The 24,686-nt window shown below is 36.3% G+C and overlaps 1 protein-coding gene across 4 annotated transcripts in view; it reads right to left on the reverse strand.

Annotated features, from left to right (window-relative positions):
- Positions 1 to 2,948: 2,948 nt before the first annotated feature.
- The window catches only part of HNF4G (hepatocyte nuclear factor 4 gamma), a 61,097-nt gene continuing 39,359 nt past the window's right edge, over positions 2,949 to 24,686 (reverse strand). For 2 of the 4 annotated variants that reach the window (XM_056332688.1, XM_056332689.1), the window contains exons 2-11: positions 23,715 to 23,817; positions 19,791 to 19,959; positions 17,907 to 18,001; positions 14,208 to 14,314; positions 10,924 to 11,079; positions 8,647 to 8,734; positions 7,222 to 7,374; positions 6,806 to 7,042; positions 6,200 to 6,322; positions 2,949 to 5,809 (exon numbers count right to left, since the gene is read on the reverse strand). In XM_056332688.1, the coding sequence (XP_056188663.1) occupies positions 5,691 to 5,809; positions 6,200 to 6,322; positions 6,806 to 7,042; positions 7,222 to 7,374; positions 8,647 to 8,734; positions 10,924 to 11,079; positions 14,208 to 14,314; positions 17,907 to 18,001; positions 19,791 to 19,959; positions 23,715 to 23,775 (1,308 nt within the window). In that variant the 5' untranslated portion in view covers positions 23,776 to 23,817 and the 3' untranslated portion in view covers positions 2,949 to 5,690. The remainder of the gene's footprint in view (positions 5,810 to 6,199; positions 6,323 to 6,805; positions 7,043 to 7,221; positions 7,375 to 8,646; positions 8,735 to 10,923; positions 11,080 to 14,207; positions 14,315 to 17,906; positions 18,002 to 19,790; positions 19,960 to 23,714; positions 23,818 to 24,686) is intronic. The other 2 variants (XM_056332690.1, XM_056332691.1) reach the window with 2 other exon arrangements.

Here is a 24,686-nt window from a genome sequence, read left to right on the forward strand (position 1 = left end):
ACCAGCTGTTCCAACTTAATCCGACGTTTGCAATGTGCAGGTGATATACTGGATCACAAAGCAAACTATCTTGAGCAAAGCTGTCTAATGTTATACTTGGGCTCTTCATGGAATTGACAGTGCTATCAGATTTTTGTGGGCCTTCTTTCCTTCCTGCTTTCACTAAACTCCCTTGAAGGATTGTGGTACATCTTATTCTATACACTATTAAAATATTTTTCTCTAACCAATCACTATCTCCTGTAACTTCTTAAGGTAATTTCGCTCCCAGAGACACATCTCCCTGCACATTCTTTGTCGCTAGGTGTCCTTGAAGACATTCAGAATTATAAAATTGAAACAGCAGCTGCTGTCTGTTTGGCCAACCTACTAACAAACTGGCAGAGCAGGTTACGTGGGAGGCCAAACCCACAAAGCCACTGAGCCTGATCAACTGTTCAACTCGTGCTACAATGAGACTCAAAGAGACCAGCCAACGCTATTCAGATCCAAGTCAAAGAAATTAAAGTGTGGATTTCTAGGCTTTTTTCTTTAATCTCAGAGCACAGTTCTAAGCTTTAGCTGATTTGATCAGAGTGTGTAAAGGAAAATCTTCAACACTTGCTGCTGTTCACCCATTGAAGCTCACCTCGTCATGTTAGACATCAGTGACATTCACCCTTGCAAAAGGAAAATAGAGGTGTCAGGCCCAAAATCATTAGGTAATTAAGAGCTCTGTGTTGGTGCAAGGCTGTACTGCCATCAAGTGACCTGGAGCAGCTGTCACATCAATGTTAGTGAGGAGACGACAACCCTCTCAGCCCCACCAGTAAATCTAGTGTCAATGTGTCATCTTTGACTAACATTCGACTCAGATGAACTCCCAGAAAATATCAGTAGCAATTGTAGGTCCACCACATTAAGGAACAGAGGTCATTGTCATAAGAATATTTTTTAGGCATAACATGCTTGTTCCCCCATCTTGATCAGATGTTGCCCATCCTGTTTAGAGGCTATTTAGATATGCTGGTATTCAAAGGGAATGATTTGCCATGTTCCATCTTCTGACAGAAAATGGAAGTTCTCTTTCACTGTGTAAGTCTATATATTTCATTTTTCTCTTTAAGTTTCTCACCCTTTAATAGAAATAGTTATCATTTTGATTAGAAATCAGGCATGCATTGTAATTTTTATGGAAGAAATTTTTGAAAACATATTTCCTGCAGTTCAGCAACTTTACTCCTCCTCTCTATAATCAAGTTTAAATTTTGACTTCATAGAGGGCTCTTTTATTTGCATGTAGGCTTTCCAATTAATGAAGATATTTGGATTTGCCACAAGAAAATAAGGAATCAGAAGGAAGCAGTAACTGATGCCAGCCTTGATGACAACTATGTTATCCTTCTTTTTATATTTCAAAAACACAGAAGAGAGGGAAACACAATTGCAATGTTAACACAATTACTTTAAATTTGGAGGTAAATATATTTTTTTTTTCATTTCTTGCATTTTCCGAGGGAGAATGAAGAGAAAGAAGAAAGCTAATGGCTCTACATCAGAGTCAACATGAAAAATGTAGGTATTTTCAAACCAATACAGATTTTTTAATGAATTACTGTAAAATGTGGAGCTAAATATTTGCTTACTATATAATTTAGCATAAAACAAATATAGGACATGCACAATCAGAAATGTTGTTGCTTGTTGGAAAGACATAAAAAATTTTAGTCAGTCACAGACTGACAGACATCCTTGAGGTGAAAACAGAACTGCCAAGTATACAAACATTAACCAGGAGCTATAATGGATTTTCTTATATTCAGAGAATGTTAAATTCTCTGTTGCAGAAGGTTCCTGGAGTTCAGTAAATACCTTTACTCACATTCAGAATTCCTTAGTTGGGAAGAATTTTGTACAATGATTAGAACTGAAAGTTAATACATTCATCTCTTTTTGTAAAATATGCACTCCTGATTCACCTATTGGAGCTGCTTGTAAAGTTGACTTACGGAAATCCTTAAAGAAGAGTCTGTCAGCACTTCATGGCACTGAAGATGTAGGGGTTTTCCCATGTCTTCTCCTTTGTAGGCTGAAAAAAAAATCTCTTCTGTTCCCTAAAATCATAAACTTTCACCCAAGTCAGCATTTACAAGTAAAGGGCAGAGAAATCCTTCATCTAGAGTAATCAGCCACAGGCACAAGTTCCTCAGAAGGACCTGAATATCTCCAGCATTCAGAAGTGGAGTCTCTTCTTTCTCCCATGGCAGCTTTGCCCTGCAGCTCTGCAACCCAGAGCACAGCATGTGAGCAAAAGTAAACAGCCCAATTCATTGTGTTATTACCACCATTCAACTGCAAAAAAACCAAACAAACCCCACCTCTACTCAAAATGTATTCAAAGGACACATACAACTGAACATACTTTCTGACGCTGAAGAGAAGCTGGTTATCTAAAAGAATGTATTTTGAAGAGTCTTTCTAAAGTTTTCAAAGTCTTTACCTACAAAATATATAACTGCTTAGTTGCAACTAAATTAGCCTAAATAACAATGCACTACAGTAATGAAAGGGAGTGATTTGTTCAGTTGTCTCTGTCCAGGAAAAAAAAAAAAGCTGTTGAACATATGCTTCATTTTAAACACAGATGGAATTAAGCATGTGCTTCAGTTCTTTTCTGAGTCAGAACTAAAAATTAAAAACCGTAGCTATGTAATACTTTGCCATGTTACAGTAGAATCAACTAAAATATTGCCATCATATTCTTTCATATGATTTCAATATCCTGCTTTGAGCAGGGGGGTTGGATAAGACGACCTCCCGAGGTCCCTTCCAACCTCAGCCATTCTGTGATGCTGTGAATACTGCAGACATGAAAGCATGTTACAGTTTTATATTCATTCATAACATAAGCAATATAAAGCATTGTCATTGTTTATCTGAATAGTAAAAAATTTACCAAAAGGCAAATGTGTCATTCGGATCATTCATGTTTCTTTATTGAGCTTTGATGAAAAACAGTCCATTTGAAATACTTCCAGCAACCATTTCAATCCCAAATGCTCAACACAAAAACTTGGTATCGAAATTCAAACATATAAAGTTACATCTCATTATAATTTAATATTTAACAAAGCTAATCATTTCTGATTTTTCATAATTAAGTTTACAAAAATAACATTACATTTATAAAATAAATCAGCTTTTCCCAATAAATTACAGTGGTGGTGTTCTTATTCAAAAATGTAATATATCGTACAAAATAGATAACAACTTTTTGTCAGATAAAATACTAAAGTATATTTTTCATCCAGTACATTTTGGCAGTGTGTGACAACATTTAACTGTACACTTTATATCTAAAGTACAGTGTAAAAACTAAACCCATTAAGCTATTATTCAGACCACTTATATAAGGCAAGGGTGGCCAACTTGGGGATTACTTTTTATTTCCAGTTAAATGTTTTTAGTCAGAACCAATACCACCATGTTTATGCAACCAACTTAATTAATCTGACCCAGTAAAGTCATGCAGAGCCAACTTGAGTCCAGCATTCTTTCTATGACAGGTACACAAAAGTAACCCACATCAGTCAACTTTTGGGCTGCTTGGTATTTCTCGTGCATGCTTTACTTTTTTCTTTCTCCACAAAGCATTGGTGGACAATTTATAAAAACAGCACAGTCCAGATTCCCCTAAAGTTAATGGTAAAACTTCAGTACTTTATTCTGTCATAAAAACTCATATTAAAAGGGATTTGTAAAAAGAACAATGCACTGATAAAAACTAAACAGTAAACAGCAAAAAGAAAAACACTCTAAAAAGCAAAAGGTACACATTAAGGGCTACTGTACACAGACTTTGCAAAAGCAACTACTTTAAAATAACATCAAAACCCACAGCATCTACCTGGTGGTAAGTGTATTCTCATTAAAGCCTGTTGAAAGTTCAGGTCAGCTCAGCAATTACTGTGGTGCAATTCCCACCTGCAAAAACGTATCTGAAGAATCATACCAGTTTGAGCAACTTTCAAATGCCAGAGGTATAACATCACCCATCTTTGGATGCTGCAGTTAATGCAGGTGTCTGGTTCAGGATGATCAATATCTGACCTTGTGGAATTTCTGACTCCACTGTTTTCTCTTTGCAATAGTTCATCAAACAGCAATATTTTCCTCTCCTTTTTCCGCCCTCCATTTCTCTCTTACATAACATCTGGGAAGAAAGTCTACTTTAAAGTACTAAAGGAAAATAATTCGTTTCTGGAATAAATGCATTGTGCAAAGTGGTGATTTTGTTATGATGTCAGTGTTGTATGAACAACATATCACTTTATGTATCCTAATAGATTGTCTTCACAAATTGTAACTGAGTAAGTATATGTCCAAGTGAGTATGTGTCACAAGGTCCCCCTTGTGCAAATCCACAGAGGGTCCAAATCCAGATGGGTTCGTTAGTACAGACTCCAGATACAAAACTTAGTGTTGGAACCTCCCAGACTGGAAGGGAAGGAAGAGGAGAAGAGGGCTCGTCACAGTAAATCAATTCATCCCAGTCTTCTGAAAACTCTTAAAAATCCAGAGGATGAGTATCTGGTGTGCTTGCTGCCTTCTAGCTTGAAATACCATGGCTCAAACCAGGAACATCTGGAACTGAACTCAGGCACATTTGCTGCTTGAGTCAGTAAGCCGTACCTCTCCAGACACAGTGCTGCTACATAACTACAGTTTCTCTGTAGCTGAATTTTAGAGTGATTGCTAAAACATATATTCATTAGCCAGTTAGGCAAATAAACACAATGGCTAACATTTACACTAGTAAATTGAACAGTACAAAGTCTACATCCAGCCCTGAGGTCAAGTGGCATGGTCTGGCCATATTCCTAGTTATACTCTCTGTGCCCCTGAAGAGAGGTGGCCATATCGAAAGTACCTGGTAAAAAGTGTCTTTGGACTGGCCTAATCCCCAAAGTGTGCCCAGAAATTGCTTGGGAAAGTAATAGTCCTGACCAGAAAACATACTAGTCCTTGTTCTAAGTACTTCGCAATTTAAATGCTAGCACCTATGCCTTGGCACTGTCCAATTGACTGATACAGAAATTACTTTGTATACAGATTTTAAAAAGTCTTCAAATGTATTAGCCTATGGCAGGACCTCTGATTCATACAAATAACTAAGCAGTGAGGAATTAATGGAATCTTAAGTTTTGTCTGATCAACCCACTTTTTTGTGCCTACAATTCACAGCTAAACAAGCACTAACCAGTTCTGCCACAATTAAAAAATTATATACACATTTAAAACAATAATATTAAGACAACAACTAAAACAGGAAATAAAAAATGAATCTGTGCAGGTATAAGATCTAAAACTCATATCAACCTCTATACATATTTGTCAGACTGCAGTGTCCACAGTTACAGTTTTATGTGGCAGTCAGAACAGTATTACTTTCCAAATCATGAGGTGTTTTAAGAAACACCCACAGTAGTGGCTGCTGAGGAAATAATTTCCTTTTTAATCCTGAGATTTTAAATGTGCAAGTGTCCTACCAATTTATCTAGTGCATAAAAAGGAAGAAGGGAAGGAAGGAAGGAAGGAAGGAAGGAAGGAAGGAAGGAAGGAAGGAAGGAAGGAAGGAAGGAAGGAAGGAAGAAAGGAAGGAAGGAAGGAAGGAAGGAAGGAAGGAAGGACAAGTAAGACAGACAGAAACATCACAATGGTTTTTGTTTCAAAATAGATTGCTGTGCAATGACTGAAGCCTGATTTGTAGACATTTTGTATTCTTGCCCAGAGCCTTGAGGAGGGGAAGGTAATGGAGTTTCTGGAGTTGCTGAAAAAGAATATAGAAACAATTATGTATTTTTACATTCTGACCTACTCTGCATACAGAGATAGATACTACTGTGCTGAACGGAAGTTCTGTTACATTAGGCATGCTAGGGAAACAGAATATTTTAATTCTCAGAATTTTTAGTTTATTAAAAATTGTGCATGTGAAAACAATCATATATCAGAATGGTGATGAATTTTTTAAATATTAAATTCAGGTCAAAGTCTCTTACTTAACATTGTTTATATACATAAGGTTCTAATGCACAATTATTTTACTGTAAGAATGCTGATGAAATAACTTTGAGCATTGAGGAGCCACCAATCTAAATAATATTTTTAAATATAACAGTGACATGTTATGACAGAAAGCTAACTTGCAATTACTTACAAATCTGTTCTGTATGTAAAGGAGCAGACATTGAACTTATGAGGATAGTTTGGCCAGTTAATGGATCTTGGGCTAAGTGAGGATGTATTGGATGATGCAGATGACTGGCATCATTAGAAGTACCTGCAAAAATAACATGAGCATTTATTAATTCCAAAGACCATGCTGTCACCAGCAACTTAAACTTCAGTAATTACATTTCTGCAGAGCAAATATTTTGATTGGCAATTTGAATAATTGCCTCTGGGTATTCATTAAACAATTTAACCAGACCAACCACATTAAGCACCGTATTTGTTTTCTCTGTTTTGACTGCATTAACAGTGGATTTCATGAAGTATTTGTAGGGATTCTTCCGCGTGCCTAGGGAATTGTATGTCTAGATATCCAGCAATGACTGAGAAGAACACAGCACAATCTCAGGTTGTAGGACTGAGTTAATAAGATGAGCAGCCAAGACAAGAAGGCTTTAGATAACAATTATATGACCCAAAGCTCAGCCAGCAAGGCAACAGTCAGAGTGCTTGCTTACATCATGATCCCCTCATGATGTATGCTAAATTCAACATAACACAACATTGTAAATTTAACAAGCTGTTAGCCTACCTCCCAGTAACATTTCCTGAAGTAAACTGTCAATTTTAACAATTCCAAATAGTTTAACCAATTGTATTTGCTCAATCATTTGCCAAGTGATGCTCTGGAGTGTGGGCAGTAGAAGCAGAAGTTCACCAAATCTTCCTCGGGAGTCATACTGACGGTCATTAATATAATCCTCTAAACTGATCTGGACTTGGAACCGCATGTTCTTAATCTTCATTGGATTACTCAGGCCTTTTGCATCTTAAAAATGACAAAATCTTAAAGTCAAGACAGATTATGATTTGGGAGGAGCATCTTACTTTTTTCATTTAATTCTTTTCCATCCAGGTATATAACATGAGCACATGGTACCTCAACAGAAATTACTTCCAATATAATCACATCTAAAATAATTCTGAGAGATATTTTTGAAAAAGTACCTGGATCAAAAAACACAATTGCTTTCAAGCAAGCATACTCATTGTCATCTATTTGAATTTCCTGGAAGGGTCGAACTAATTCATCCAGAATCCGATTTGCCACTCGGCTGATTTCTACTTCAGTACTGTTGCGATGGATTATGTAATTGTTGCCTTAGAGAGAAAGAATACCAACATGCAGATTGATATAAAGACTTTGATGCAACATACTAGATGAAGCCCATTTTCAAAAGCGTATCTCATTTCGCTTAATCAAATTAATATTTTTTTGAGTAGTAACTTTCCTTTGTGTCATACAAAACTGTTTGCAAACAGAGTAAGTGCAAAATACAGCTGTCACCCAGTAAATAATCTGTGCACATAAATATGCCAACATGTACAGTAACCGATTAGCCCATAGAGCTGAGGTCCATATTTGATTGCACAAGTATGGAGCAAATAGGCCTTCAACTTTATGTAATAGATAAATATAATTATAAACTGATCTTAAAATTTATTCTTCCCCCATTAAAATACTATATTCCAAACTGAATGATCAGGATTCATCAATGGTCGAAGAAGCCTTCTTCCAGAGGAGACACCAGGAATTCTTTTTCTAACAGAAGCTTTTGTTACTCCTAAGAAAAACCGTAAGCATCATAAAAATTTTCAGAGTACAAAATAAGTTTTTAATTTATGTTTCAATTTTAAATTGATATTTTGAAGAAGTCTCCATCACAGCATCTTAATTCACCTTCTGTCCAGAAGTGATCTAACATAAGTTATATCATATAACCCAGTGAAGGATCCACTTCAAGTGACCAAGAATATGCTTATGCAGGCATGACTGCTCACTGTGCCATGGATTCACCCATCTCCCACGTGGCAGAGGACAACAGGTATGCTGTTTGCATGATGGCTACATGGCGACTGCCAAGGCAGCAGTGAGAGGGCTCCTGAGAAAGCGAATTGCAGGGAACAGGCTATCCAACTTTTTAGTCTATAGGGTGTTCTCTGACTGCGTCTGAAGGGCTCTTGAGAAAGCTCCAGATAAATGGTTTTCACAAAGATTGAAATTAGTACATGGGCCACAGGTTGGCTGCTCCTCTCTTAATCAAAGAGGTTTTATGGAGCTTTTGTGTTCTGGTTTTTTTATGGGACAAAGGTGCAGAAAGGATGTTCATGTAAGGAGAAAATCTGCCAGCCACCCCCTTAAGCTGTGGCTTCTGGTATCCATTTAAACCTTTAGCCGTATTAACTCACAGGAAGCTGTTCACCTCTTTTGCTGGAAGGGGGCACGTGACATTATACCATTAAATAGCTATTTAGCATTCACAGAATGCATTGCTTTGATTGTGCCATATCAGTTGTCCTACTTAAGTGATTACATGGTTGCTAATGTACTACAACATCATCATTATTAATTAAAACAAAACAAATATTTACCTAAAAGTAAAATGTCCTTATACGCCATGGACCGCTTTGCTGCTCCAAGCAACAGGTGTTCCCCAGCATGTGCTCTTAGCAGGGCAACCTCAAGAAAAAAACAGCAGACTCTAATTAGACAATAAAGCAGTAAGTTTCAATAAGGGTAAAAGAAATGAGGATGCATATTACTGTGAGTGCATTCAGCTATAGGTACATGTTTAAGATTTTTAAAATTCTAATGTAAAAATGTACAGTGAATGTAAAAACACTGTACTAGCAGTACACTATAATTAAATTATCATCCCCTGTTAGTTCTAGCATTTGGTCTATATTTTAAACATACAGCTCTGCAAAATACTTCTCAATAAATACATACTTGCATTTATTTCCTAGTACAGTTTTCTCTGGAATTTTAAGTTGACACTAAAGACTCTGGTGGGCTGGAATGAACTGTTACAGAATATTCGGCACTATCAGTGTTTCATTTTTCTCACCTTGAATGAAAAACTTATGGGACACTCAAAAGAGCTTTTTCCCCAACAAAACCAGATATGCTAAAATATCCATCACCATCAACAAAGAAGAAACCTGATTCATCCCGGGAAGACACTTTGAAATGTGGTCATTACATTACTCTTTGTCACCTATTTACTTCCCTTGGTTTTAGTATCTGTTTGAAACTTCAGCACTAGCCTCTATTTTCTCAAGGAACTCCTTCCTTGGCAAGTAATTATTTTCTTACGAATCCAAGCCAGTACTTTACGCATGATGTAAAGGTACACAGCACCTAGGAATTCTTAATGTGTGAAGACTTTTCACCTTGTCAGTAGAGCTAACTTATCTGCTCCGGCCTGCTCTAGGGTTTGTAAATAGGCTGATTCCCACATGAGGAATCGTTTGCTCAAAACCAGACTGTTTATTTTATAATTAAATGCACAATGCCCCTTAGAAAGGCTATCACAAATGCAAAAGTGGCATTTGTTTTAACTCCCAATACCTTTGTCACACTCTTCTTAGGTACTTAATGTTCTGGATTATTTCCCAACATGTACTCTTCAAGCACTGCAGGGGTGCTTTCAGCCTATCTTTCTAAGGTGATATCTTTTTTTTTTTTTAAAATACAGGAGCTTTTTAATGAGGTCTGATCCCTTCTCTTTTCCTTCATGCCATCTTAAAAATAAAAACAGCAATATTTTTGCTCACTTTTGTTGCTCTTGTGTAACCAATGCATTAAAAAATTCTATTCTTTACATGAACCGATTTTTAAATTATTCCAGTATGTTGAGATTGTGCACACATATCACACTCTGTGGGTCTGAAAAGACATCAAGGCCCTATCTGGGGGGTCTTCTGTGGGCTGAAACACCCTGTATTCCTGGGGAAAAGTATAAGAGGGAATGACTCAGTTTGAGTCTCAAACCCAAGGATGATTTAACCGTCCTTACAGGATTTTCCTAAAAACTGAGAGACTGAGGAGGCAAAAAGGAGGAATTACACAATTCAACTTCATAAAGTCACTTTCAAGCTGAGTCAGATTTTGGTGGACTGGAATCAAGAGATCCTGAGCCATGAATTAACCTCCTGCCCAGGCAGCCGGTAAGGGAACTGCTCACCGCAACATGGAGACACTGATTCCAAGTGTGCTAGCACAACTTACTCCGAAAGCCAGTGATATATCAGGATATATTGCAGATGCAATGATAGATCAGACCTCTGTCATAAAAACCCTTAAGAATTTTCAAGGTTTGGTGCTTTTTTCCCCTGCGCTGATTATATACAATATAATTTTAGTACACTGTATTATATGAAAGATTATTTGCTATGGATTGATATCAGTATGTTTGGCATTTGTTTGAGATTCTAATGGATTTTATTTTTTCCAAGTAGAGAAGACATGCTTCAGATCAAATAACATGCTGTCTTAAACCATATTATAATGAAAGGTGAACATGAAAAAAACACTTTGCAAGGTCTGAAAAAAACATGGCTTTTTTTTACAAGATTTTTTTCATTTTTCCATGCAGGTTGGTATCTCTGCTTCCAAAACAATACACAAAGCACAAAACAATTGAAGACATAGTAGGTTGCTGCTTCTTTTCATTAGTGTGCTAGAGCCTTATCAATTTCCTCTGTTTGGGTTTTTTTTGTGGTGGTGCTATTTCATAAGTTTAAAAACCATTAAGATGGTAGACCTAGCACTCAGCTACCAAAAAATGAGTGTTTAATTGTAACATTTAAATATCACAGAAATAGCGGGACAGTAATTAAACCCTTCTCTTTGGTCTCCTCTTATACCTGGTCATCCAGTGGTAACTCACAGAAACCTGGAATATATTTAGCCCATTCCACCAGCACCAAAAGTTGTTGCTTCATAGATTCACAGACATCACTAATACCAGCAATTTTCTTAACATTTATGTCAGTGCTAGCACCAGGACTGGCGACTGAGATCTGGCCATAGTGAGAGAAAAAAGTAACAATGTTAAATTACATATAACTGCATTTTCAATGGTTAACAGCATATTTAAGAAAAAAATCACATCAGTAATCATGCATACTCTTGAGAATTTCCTTGACCATATGGACAATTAGTCTGCACATAAATCTTTCATTTCTCATTACTACCAGTGTGTATTACGGTATGTTAAAAATTACACTATTTATATCATGATACAAGATCTCCTCATTCTGAAATACTATTTTTAATATACCCAAGCCCTGATAATTTGTAGGGGTGAGGTGGGGGTTTTTAATCCTTTACAATGGTTGACATTTACCTCATTTCAGAAAGAAAAAAGAGCTCATAGGGGCATGCAGTAACATTAAGGGCAAAGGAAGAAAGAGTTAAGGGGGTAGCATGCTCTTCTAGTGAAAAGATAAGTATCATTAACTTTAGAAGGTAAAACAGGGGGTTTTAGTGCCTGGAGGAGAATGGTTTGTAATGATGAAGCGGCAGTATAGGCGGAGGCCTGAGACATTTCAGAGCAAATGTAAAGGATATGAGTGTGCATTAGACCACCTGCAGTGAACAGTGTTCTGTGAAATAAGAAGAGAGCAATATCTTTCTGGGTCTGAAGCTAGGGTACTTTCATGTAATCACTGAGCCAAAACCTGAAATTCTTAATGACTTTTCAAAGAAAGGAACAAAATCAGGGTTGCTTTTAAGCTAGGCAGGAAAGACAGCTTAAGATAAAACCAAGCCTGAGAAGAGAAGATGAGTTTATAGTTGCTATCATATCAAGGAAGAAGAAGAAGATGAAGACAAAAAAGGAAAAAGAAAAAGGAAAAGAAAAAGATCCCAGCACAACAAAACCCCACCACTGTACAAGGCATATGAAACTGATTTTCACCTTATGTTTTACAGAAAGCAGGAAATTCTGTAGTGTGATTATCTCCTTCTCCACCCCACCCCCCAAAAAATATTTGTTTGGTCTTCTAATGCTGTGTACCTACACATTTCAGGATGGTGGATGCTATTTAGGTTGACTCCTACCAGATCCCCTTCATTCCCAGATCCATCTTAAATCCCCCAGTGGGATCTGTGGTGAAATCCCATTATCCTTGGGTGGTCAAAAGGAGTTGCACTTCTGAACTAAAGCTCAGTGCTTCCTTCATAATTCAGTAGTCTAAAACACTGGAAACAGCTTAGATATTAATGGCAGTTAACCAGCTGAACATTAGTTCTCAGGGAAATACAACAGCTAGGCAGGTGAAAAAATCCTCTGATACATAATTCAAAGGCTATCATGTAGGGAAAAGGTTAGCGGTATTGTCTTTTTGTAGACAGAGCATTTGTGAAATCCCTGCTGTAATCATGAGTCCATTTCTGGCATCTGTTCTACAAAAACAAAGTTGAAAATAGTGGATAACATTCAGGTGAGAGCTACCAGAATGATTCAGTCAAGAAAACATTCAGTGCAGAAACAGAGTAAATGAAATTAAACAGATTTCACATTTTCCAGAAGAGTAAGAGGAGTCTTGATCATGATTCAAAAGTGCCTACGCAGAGAGTTCTGATAGCAGGAGGCACTCTGATCTACCAGAAAAACAGACTACTATGTACCAACTAGAAGTTAATTCAGGAAGGTAAAGAACAGGTATATTGTTTAACTGTTAAGACTTACTGGCTCATGAACTTAATGCATTGTCCTTCCTTTAACATCTTTTAATCAGAGCTATGCATCCTTATATATTACATCTTATAGGACAAACTATAGACTCTGTGCTGAAATTACTTGGTGAGCTTCTGCTGGGAATTCATGAGATTCATGCGGTATCACATCTGAAGGACATGGCCAATGATTAGTGACACTACCACCTCCTCCAAGTCTCTCGTCACGATTGAACTCATCTTACAAATCCATTCGATTAAGTGAAAAACAAGGACTTTAAAGACTTCACTTTTCCATCATGTTAATGTGACCTCTTGGTCTTTGAGGACAAGAGTGTATCTTCATATATGCTCGGCATACTGGGAACAATTACCCCCTACTACAACATACCCAGTAATAAGTAGAATAAATTTCTGTTTACACAAGGTGATGCTTTAGGCCTGGAATCTACCATCCAACAAGAACTTTGTGGCAGGAACAGCTGAAGATGTGATTCTGTTTAAGACAACTCTTATTCCTGAATTGCATATACCAGTTGGAAATGATTAAGGGAGTAACACACACACAAAAAAAAAGCACAATAAGCAAGTTCAAGGAATTACTAAGGAGGTAAAAATAGGTATAGGTATGAAAGGTAGGAAGGTCCATTATGTTCATCTAGTCTGCCCAGACATGCAATACATGCCAAAGACTATCACCCAGTAATTCCTGCATCAATTCTTTACAGACAGTTCCACCCTAAGAGCGATGCTGATAAAGGATGAGATTACAAAACATTTTGGGATGTATAAATCAGTCAGCATGAAATCATAAAGGTGGCAGTTAAATTCTAAGTTAGTAAGAGGTGCAAGAATGCAGAATCAATGACCATGATTTATCTGAGGTGCAGAAAAGGACTGGAGACTGTTCCATTCAGCAATTGATTGGATAGGAGAAAAAAAAAAAAGAAAATGAAGTTCAGATGAGACAAAGAAAATTTAAAAGCGAGATGTGAATAGAGTCTGTAGTTGGAACACTTCTGTTTGCCTTATTTATAATGTCTAAGGATATTAAAAATGGGATTTTCAAAAGAATGTAAGGAAATGAGTGTCCACACCCCTTTGAATGTAATGGCTTTGGACAATTTTTTTCCTTAATGTTTCATGGGAAAGCCAGCCTCAAGGATAGATAGATGCCACCAGCTGCCTGAGACAGAACTGATTTAAAAGCAGTAAGAACCATAAAGCTTTATTAAGAAAGGTGCCTAGGACATATTTTCCTGAACAAAGTGGAATTTTTTTATTGACTTTGCTTTAAGAATGTATTCTATCACTGATTCTTTCATTGGGAAGAGGAAACTGGGTGCATTTGGAAGTAGAAAAAAGTAATCTCAATAATTATGCTTAATACAATAAGAAACTGAAAAATATTTAACTTTAGAAAAATGGTGTTAAAGTAATCAAATAATGTTGTGGCAGATCTCAGTACCTGACGGGAGAGTGTCTCAGCTTGTGACAATGTGCTAATAGAGGGAATGTTGCAGCCATCAAAAGTGTTTCTTCTTGTGCTTATCCTGTCCCGTTCATTTTGTACAGCTGGAAAAGAATAATCATCTCGTTTATTGACTTGTAGACATCGCCACACAATATCATTTCAGAAGTTTACTATATAACTATAAGAATCAAAACGTATGATATTAAAAAAGACCTTGTGCTTTTAGCTCTAAGTAATGAGGAAAGATGACAATACATGTTTATGGTCTTTACCTGTATACTGTTTGCCTATAAAAACTACGTATAACTAATTAGATAGACAATGAATTATCAGCACTTTTGTGACTGGCTTTATTACAGTAAAATCTCTTTCTTCCTTTGAACTTGAACATACGCTGTCATTTTGTTATTTTAACCAATTTAATAAGTGAGGTTTTATGATGATGGTAGACATGGACATCTCCAGACTGCTGAACAGGTCAAGAGGTATACAGCACCACTTTACAGAATGCCTCAGTCAGAGGCAGTCTGACAGCCTTACTCCTGCTCTCCTGTGAGAAACCCTGACACAGGAATGAATTGTGAACTTAATCCACTAGCAGGATAATGTTGAAACTTAAATCTCATGTTCCTCCTCTGTGACATTGCACTCCTAGCCAGTTTACAGAACATAAACTAAGTTAATACAAAAAAAAAAAATTAAAAAGGCACCAAAAAACTTTCAGGCCAGTAAGTTTTGTCTCATGGGGTCCAAAAATAGGCAGTTAAAAGTGCTTTGGGTAAGGAATCCTTAATTAGCGCATGCAAGGTTTATGAAGCAACAAGGATTACTTTTGAATTGAAGGAAGAAGAAGAAATAAAACTATCAATCAGATTTTTCTAAAACCTAGATCATGTCCAAGGTTAGACCAAGGAGAAAAGAAAAGAGGAAAAAAAAATAAGAATTGTGCTGATCAAAATCTTTTTATTGCACAAGGAATCTCATCAATTTTTAAGAGCAGCAGCTTTATTTCCAAAGATATGTTTGCTATTTTGTGGGAAACAATCTGCATTACTGAATTTAGGAGTAGTACCAAAGGCTTCAATAAAAAAAATAAAATATTCTATACACTGGATAGTTTTCAGGGTTTATCTGAGCAATGCACAAGTTTATTTGAGAGGTGTACTAACTTTTTGCCAAGGACGCTCACTGATGGGCCTTTTATTAAGGTCACAGTAAGAAATGTGCAGTGATAAACACAAAGTGCTAAATGTTCATGTACACAGGAAACAAAAAAATATAACCCTTTTTAAAAGAATGCAGAAAAAAAACTTTCACTGAATCTCCACAGTTTAAGTGCTACCCAAATAATTAAAATAAGGTCAGTGCCAATTAGAAAAATACTAAGGTATTCTGACAATCACTAATGAAAGTCACCGGTGGAGGGCTTTCAGAATCATAGCGAAATGCTTCAATTTTCTCCTGCGTATGTACAATTTTGGATTATTAGACCAGATTGTCTGTCTTGCTAAAGCCTTTTCATCAGTTCAGGCTAAAACTGCCTTAAACAGAGACTCCATGAGGAAGGGGGAATATCTGTTTAAAGAGCTTATACAGCTTATACAGGCCTTGGCCCTGAAGAAAAGAAAGTGATCTGCTAGAAACAAGCTGAGGAACTATCATACAGACTATGCTACACTTACGCTATGAGACATCCCCTGATGGTGTAGAGAGGTATATAACAACACACAAACAGTGAAATTTACAGTTCTGTGTTTTAAATTATTTTAGCACTGGGAAGACTTAAATAAACACGGCTCAGATGCAAAAGGAATATTTTATAGGTAGTGGGACCAAAGGAGGAAGAATGGTGTAAATTAGGTTAAAGATTTCAGCATGCTTCATGATGATGTCAGCTAGCCATACACCTGGCTGCATTAGCATGTTGAGGGGAGTTTTTGTCTCTGTTTTGGCTTCCCAGTACACAAAAAATGCTGGAACCCTGTGCAGTGTCCAGCAGAGGGCTATGGAGATGCAACCCACAACACAAGGTGAAGCAGAGCGAGGCATCTTTGTTCATGTGGAAATGAGAGAACCAAGGTGGAGGTGAAGGTTTTAATTTCTGTAGTTTACAGAAAATGGAGCCAGATTCTTCCAAGGTGCACAGGGAAAGGACAAGAGGCAACAGACACTACCCTCATTGCAGTGAGACACATTCCAATTAGCAATAAGGAAATAAACTCTTCCCAGTGAGGGTGGTCAAGCACTGGAAGAAGCTGCTGAGAGAGGCTGCAGAATCTGCCCTCTCAGGGACTGTATAAACTTGGCTGGACAGGGTCCCAAGCAACCTGACTGAACCTAGAAATTAGCCTGGCTTTAAACGGGGGCCTGGACTAGATACCTTCCAGATGTCCCTTCAGAGCTAAACTATTCTTTAGTTCCAGGCTTTGAAAGACTGTGAAGCTCTGCTTTTTGTAAAACTTTTAAGGTTGCCGTGGACATGCAGGTCTTCCCTTTTCTTCATGTCAAATTGATAATATTTATACAATATGTTACTGATTTTAATGGCTCAAATTCCAAAAAGTTACACTGTGTTCAAGGAGAGCCACAAGATTCAACAAACCTACTTCATAACATACAGAGTGTAACGCTGTTTCAAATATCCCCATCCAGCTGCAAGGAGAAAATCCATTTTACCTCATACCAAAACTTGATCACTAGCAAGGCAATACTATAGTATAGATATATGAGAGCATAAAGAAACAGTTTCCTTTATCTTAGGAAAGCTATGTATAGACTAAAAATATTAAAGCCTTGTTACAGTACAGGAGAACTGTGCCCACAGGTTGCAGACTGGCCTTCAGGCAGGTACACCATGAGCCAAACAAAACAGGTAGCAAAGTTTGTGATAAACCATTTCTGAGTACTTATTTGAACCATATCAGGTATCTTTTGTCTCTACATCATTATTGCCAGTGAAGCAACAGTCCCAACAACCTGACACAAGAATCCTCTGATATTCCCACTGTCTTCCTTTCCCTATTGCTGTGCTCCTACGGTCATTGCTCCTTCCACGTTGACAGGAAGATCACAGAGACACCCATGTTTCTTCACATCTGACAGTGAGATGTGTAAGCAACAATCTTCCCATATTAAGCCCTAATGAGATTAGACATTTTTCTTAATTAATGTGGGCACTCCACTGACAGCTACCACTACTGTTGCCCCTACTACTTTTTCACTCAACTTCACACTCCTTCCTCTGGCTTAAATGCTTCAAATGTTTAAATTCACAGGAAGAAGCAGTAAATCGTCACTGTCATTAATTAGAAAGGGGAGAAATAAAATCCCAGATAGAGATTTTATTACACAAATTTGGCAAAAAATTAACCTAAAATCTCACAGTTTGAACTTTTCCAGGATATGGCTCAACACTTAGAAATTAATCAATTTTGACACTAGGATTAATGGATTAAACAATTGCAAATTCACTTTAAACCCATAGATTTGCTAATGCTCAAAGTGTTAAAGTGTTTACTGACCTGAAAACTAGATGACGCATATTTCACCTCAATAGAAAAGCATTTGTCCATCATGAAGGCATTATAGCAGATTTTCCATTGAATTATCCTGCTGGAGCTTTTTAGAGTTTTTATTATATTTTTAAAATAATTGAGATTATTTCTCTTTGCATATAAAATAAAATATCATTACCTTCTTTTTTCATTCCTGCTCGAAAACACTTTTTTAAACGACAATATCTGCATTGATTCCTTTTGTCCTTGTCAACAATACATTGCCGGTTAAATCTATCAGAGACAAGAAAAGATTAATGTATTAATTACATTAACATTAATTATATTATTATCACATATTATTATTATTTTATAATTGCCATAATATACAGTATATTATATATAATCATATATAATTATATAATAAACTATAATAATGTTTAAATATATAAAACCATAATAATGTTATTAATATTATTATATAGTAAGAATATTAATGATAGTATTAATACATTAATAAAGAGCACCCTGATTACAAAGAAGAAAACCAACCAGTACAGCCTGTCAGAATAACATCTATAACCACAGACTTTCTTCTTTTGTTTTGTTTTGTTTTTTTTTTAATTAATCAGTCTTGAGAAGTGTTTCATACCTTCTTCATTTGCAGGAATATATATGTGTGTGTAGACACATATATATGCATTGGAATGGGCAAGTGTTGAAAAATTTGAGTTTTGCACATCATTTACACCTTAGTTTATTTATGAGAAATGTCAGTAACTGGCTGCATCAAATGGCAGTGGGAGGAAAAAAAAAAAAAGCTACAAAAAGGAAAAGAAAAGGAGAATCAAGAAAAATGCGAAGTTTGACTGTCATGGAGCAGCCCTTAGCTGCACAACCAGTACTCTTGGCTGGCAAAATTTTACTCCTTCCAGGAGATACCAATGAACAAGCTACATGTTGTATCATCACAGGTTACAATTTAAACAGCAAATGGGAGGAAGATTTTCTAACACAATGAAATGAAGACATGAGGAAACATACTGAGTGTGACACTGCAAGAAGGTTCACCCAAGCTCTCATGAACATCTACAGGTATGCCTAAGGGGGATGCATGTGAGCAATCCCCCATTCTCCCTGTTTCCTTCTGCCTTTTTGTTGTGTATGTGTTTGTTAGATAAACAGATCTATGTTTTGCAGAGCTCTTCCTGAAATTACTTTTATCAGCTCTTGTCACACCACTTTAGAGGTATGTCTACGCTGTATCACTGTGGTATGTCTATAAGGGAGAGATTTCCCTAGAGTATTAAGCAACCAAGGAATAGTGTAGCAAACATTTCCGGTAACAAGACATTCTTACATGAAGTTTTCTCCTTTAGTGATTTGTCTAAACTCACAGAGGTTTGCCTATATTCTGTGCACAGCTTAATACTGACATTTTATGAAATTGTGCATGCACAGAGCAATTCTTCAGACATGGTGCACACACCTGCAGTGTGATAATTTGGACAGCCAGACACCCGGAAATTAACAGATTGCCATTCAGACTGACGGGGGGGAAATGGTCACTCAAAAGAGCAGGGTCTCATGCAAAGTGGGAAGATGTGCAGATGTGCTTGTACAGCCCTTAAAACAAGACTCATAAATCTTAAGTCTTTCTATTCAAAAACTGCTTTCATAAGAAAAATTATGAAAATATTTTTTAGAAAACAGTTAAGAATTTCACAGTACCAGTGAAAATGTAAGAATTTTTCCTTTCTCCCCCTCCCCCAGGAGATTACTTCTGTGATCATAAAGAAAAGAGTGAAACAGCTCCTGAGTGATGTAATGATATCAACAATATCAAGAGACATCTGGAGTGTGGTATCTGGAATATTTAATATCAAGTAGTCTTGAATAAAAGACATTTTTTCCAGTCAGAAGAGTACACCATGAACCAAATGCTCATCAATAATGCTGGTCAGAATTCCTTAAGAAAAATCTGAAAATACCCTGGCATAGTTCTGAAAAGTCTGAAAAGGTATGAATGTCATTTTTGCTTAAATTCATTAATTTAGTGCCTCTAGACAAACTTTTGAAATACCTGCATGTATAGACATGATTTTTCCGTATACTGCGTCTAAAGAATCCCTTGCATCCATCACAGCTGGAAGCACCATAATGTTTTCCAGTCGCTCGGTCTCCACATATTGCACAGAGACTACTGACCCCGCTGTCAGCAGCACTCATGTTGACAGCTTCTCCTGAACTGTCTGAGGAGAAGCAAGAACAACATACATAGTTATGGATAACAGATTCAACAACCATCCCATGAGCAATTTGAAATTAAATGAAGGTTTTTTTCTGGCCTTTTCTCTTTTAATTGCCATTTTTGATTTATATAGCATGGCATACCTGATTCCATCTGGTTTTTATTCAGATGAACACCTTCAAAGTTACAAAGATGTTAACAGAATTTGAGAGGTTCACAAGAATAAGTAATTTTGTTCTAAACTCAACTGAAAGGGGCTAAAAATCAAAGTGTAATTCTGCACATATAATTACGTATTCATTCTTACTAACATGAAGAGGAACTTCGGCACAAAGCAATGTTGCCTAGTTAGCTGACAAAGATCTCATAGGAGCTGGCAGTAACTGGCAACTATCATACAAAGGTACGTGACATTAAACAAAACAAAAAGATAAGACAGTTTCTGCACAATACTTAATAATAAAAAGAAAAAAAACAGCCACCATTCTAAGAGGACTGCCTAAGTGTTATTTCCTTGAGCAGATTTTCTAAAGGAACATTGGTGCAGGCTTTACTTGCACAAGAGAATATTAGCTACGTGATTAACAATTAATCATTCAATATGGTAAACAATACCGAAGAAATTCAACCGAAATCAAACCAGACATATTTATTCTTGTTTGAGTCACAATGTTTAACAGATGTGTTCAAAGAAATAATTGCAAGATAGCTTTTTCTGTTACGCTTCCAGTCTTACAAAAGGAAAGCTGTTTGCAATATGCCCAAAATATATGCAGTTGTTCAGTCAGGGAGAGGAAAGAGTGACACATTAATTAGTTATTCAAACACCCAATCAAAAGTCAAGTACATGAGTTCATGAACAGTGGACAGGTAAAAAAGTAAAAACGTTCATATTGATACATATTATTATTCATATTGTACTAGATCCATCTGAAATGTATTACACAACTATATTATAAAATTTGCATTGTGTCCCAAAGAGCTTACAATTTAAACAGTTTTTTAGACAGAGAGAAGAAGCAACATTTTTTCTGTTTTAGAAACATAATTAATTTAAAATTGATTAAATAAAATTGAAATTTTAAAGCTAAGGATTCAGTTCTGTAGTTTGTCATGATTGCAAAATTATTTTTTAAAATGGGTTACAGAATTACTTTAGCCAGAAAAATTTAAAACCTTTCTTCTGGATTTTTGCAATTTTTTGTCATAATGATACAGCAGAATAATTAAAAATACAGTATTTAGATTTAATGATGAAATATTTTATAGCAATAAATGTTGCATCTATATATAAGGATATTTTTTCTTTTGTGTTACTCTGAAAGAAAATGTCTGGGAAATTGACCTGATTTTGCAAATTTCTTTGATTTCAACAGAACTGCATAATCTGCCTGCATTCTCTTAATGTTTCTAATTCATTTAGACAGCTACAAAAGACACATAGGGAAGTTCATAAAAGGCAACTTTCCATTCCAGGCTAGCACTGTAGCTACAAGGCAATGATTTTATAAATTCTCTATGAAAATACTCAGGCTGAACTCAAAGCAAACTTTAAACAGAAAAAGGCTACTCCTAAAACTTCAAAATTACCAAACTAATCACTTAGAGTAAATAATTTAACTAGGTCTATCACCAACACATAATGCAACACAGCATAACCTTCCTAACCTGCCTTCCCATTTTATGTAACATTAACAGACCTGAAAGGGTGCTATTCAGCAAAAAACAACTAACCAATGAAAAGACACATATTACAACAAATAGTAGAGAAATCATCTAGAAGTTATAGAATCATTGTTGGTAGCTCCCAAACCACTTAGGGCATAAGGGTCTGTTTCTTCTTTCTAAATCAATAACCAAATCCACCTTTCTGTTTCCTAAGCTTGCTGTAAAGTAACATCATAATTCAGATAAAACGTCAAGACCAACAACTTAGGTTCTATATGGCAGGAATATGTGGAAAGGCAGGTGCTAAGTATTTTTCCTGCAAATCACTAAATATTTGTCCTGCCTTCTAAAAATACATATTACAATATATCTATGAATTATATTTTTGATACACTAATCCAGGTTCTAAGTATATTAGAAGATTTGGAAAGCCATTTTAGAGTAGTTTAATTTGCCTGATGTTTTTCTTCACTTTCATTGACTGATATTTCCTTTTAGCTGATCAGTCAGTACTCAATGATGGCAGAAGGAAATGGTGTGCTTCCTGTTTCAAGCATAACTTATTGATATGATTTCTCAAAAATTTATTCCATTAAAAATTCCACCTAAAGTTAAAGTGTTACATTAGTCAAACACAAGTATTTTTTCTCAGCTGAACATTAGCCTCTAGAAAGCCAATGTGATTTTTTTAAAAAAAATCATTCTAGTTCATATATACACATACCTAGAAAGTTTAGATTAACATTTAAATAAATAAAATTACTCCAACAGTTAGAAACTAGGCATCAAGAAACAAAAGCTATTTTTTGTTCACAAGCCTCTGGATAATTTTATCCTGTCCTTCTGAATGTTATTATACAAAATATACTTTCATGTCCAAACTGTCAATACTAGTTATTCATTTGTCTTACAGTAAATAAAACAACTGCTGAATACACCATTTTCTTCCTTTGATTAACTGACTGGTGACAGTACAGTTCAGTTAGTTTATTACACATAACCTCTCTTTTATTTTCCTTAATGTTAAAGAATTATAATGTTATTAACTTAGAGCTAGTGATGAAGTGTAAAATAGCAGATTTGCAGTTTGAAAACAACCCCCAAATGCTCCATTAATAAAACAGTTAGCTAACACCTTATAACATTACTAAACTTCACTTTTTCTGTTAGCTGGCTTCATTTTGCATCACAGAGCAAAACTCACCGTTGCCATTATACAGAATCTGCATCGTTTCAAACTCTAGTGCCGTATACGTCGGGTCTAAAACTTCACTGTAGTTCGCCATTTCCATGTCTAGTATTGGTTCCGAGAGCCTCATCGTTGAATGCAAAACCAGTGAAAAAGCTGCTCAAATGTACAACCTTCCCATTCTGTTTCACAGTGATTGATAAACCAAAGTTAACTATAACTGCGGCACTTACGTGCTACAATGGGAGGAGCTGGAAAACTGCTTCTGCATGCTATATTCTACCTGGTGTTTTTTTTCTTTTATGATACAGTGCAACCCTTCTGATAATCTTGGAATGCTTTATGGAATAAACTTATCAGGAGTTGTACTGGTTCCAGTTCTTAAGTAAACCCAAGGACGTGCAGGAAGCTTCCTACCTCCTATGCTCTGCTACACACTTTGCTGTCAATGGGTATAAATGGTCCTAAACAAACCATTCTGGTTGTTCTATGCAAAAAGATCATAGGTTCATATGCCATTTTGCTTTCTCTCTTCAGAACAATAAGGAAGTGTGATACAATTATGGACTATCATCATGCCCAAAACATCCATCATCATCTTTTAATAGGCAGCTGCAAAACCTCCCCTTTTTATAACCGTTAGTGTTCTTGTAACAGCAGCAATGGCTGTGCAGGCATGCTCAACCAAGGCCTCAAGCAACGCAGGCTCTGCAGCAAGGCCACGTTATAGATTTCCCCCATCACACACCATGCTGCTGCGACGGCTCTAGTCAGTGGACCTTGCACACTCCCAGAAGGTGGCTTCCTGCCCTAAACTTTCTTCATACAAGATGTGATGGCAGCATGCTGTTTTCAAGCACCACTCAGATGTGCAAATAAAAAAAAAATGTATCATTCACCTTCTCTGAAAAGTAGAATCTCTGCGCAGGTCCACTGCTCAGGAGTTGGTACACATGGCATGTCCAAACCCAGTTACAAACCCTCCTGTAAAGCTGCTTGAATCTGTGCAAAAGATAGCTGAATTTCACTTGCTAATCAGGTGCTTTTAGATGTTAGATAGCAAAATTTCAGATGTTATTACTTCTCAATAAATTCTTTACAGAAAACTACCTTTTACGCTGCTGAACAGTAGTTACATTAAAGATTACATATATAGGAAAACTGCCCAGTTTATGTTTAATTAACAAGAGCCAATAGCTGTATATACATCACACAAATGCTTATTTGAATGGGAAGAGAAGAGTGCCTGTAGTTGCTGTTCAGGAAGAGTAGCTGAAAAACGGCACCATAAAATAACTCTTTAGGTTTTGGTGTTTGTTTTTTTTGTTTTTTTTGTTTTTTTTTAAAAAAAAAAAAAAAGCAAGCAATTGCCAGACAAGCTACCTACAAAGAAGGAAAATTTACAGGAAAATACCTAGAAAAAAATCTTTCAAAATTCATCCTTCTAATTTCCAAGTCCCCAGGGTTACCTGAGAGGTGCAAATCATCCTGTCTCCTGACGGACACACAGATGCAGTCTCAGGCCAGTTCTCCTGACTCTGGTGGATCCCAGTGACATAATTATGACAACAGGATTCTCATGTAAGTCACAGAACTATCCCCAAACTGAAGACCGTTTACAATCGCGTTACTGCTTGCACAAATTCTCCACAGATTTTGGAGGGTCTCCACAGGGGCTGTCCTTTTCAACCTACTGCTATTCCTTTTCCTTTAAACCACTCATCCATTATTATATTCAATGAGATACCAAAAAACTGCAAAAGTTGCTACTTAAAAAAGGGCAAACGTATAATGTTCAGCCTTCATATGAATAGTATGTTATTAATGACAAATGTAACTATGAATACTTACTATACACTACAAAAGATGTA

The sequence above is a fragment of the Falco biarmicus genome, chromosome 3 (genome assembly GCF_023638135.1).
Source record: "Falco biarmicus isolate bFalBia1 chromosome 3, bFalBia1.pri, whole genome shotgun sequence".
Taxonomy (NCBI): Eukaryota; Metazoa; Chordata; class Aves; order Falconiformes; family Falconidae; genus Falco; species Falco biarmicus.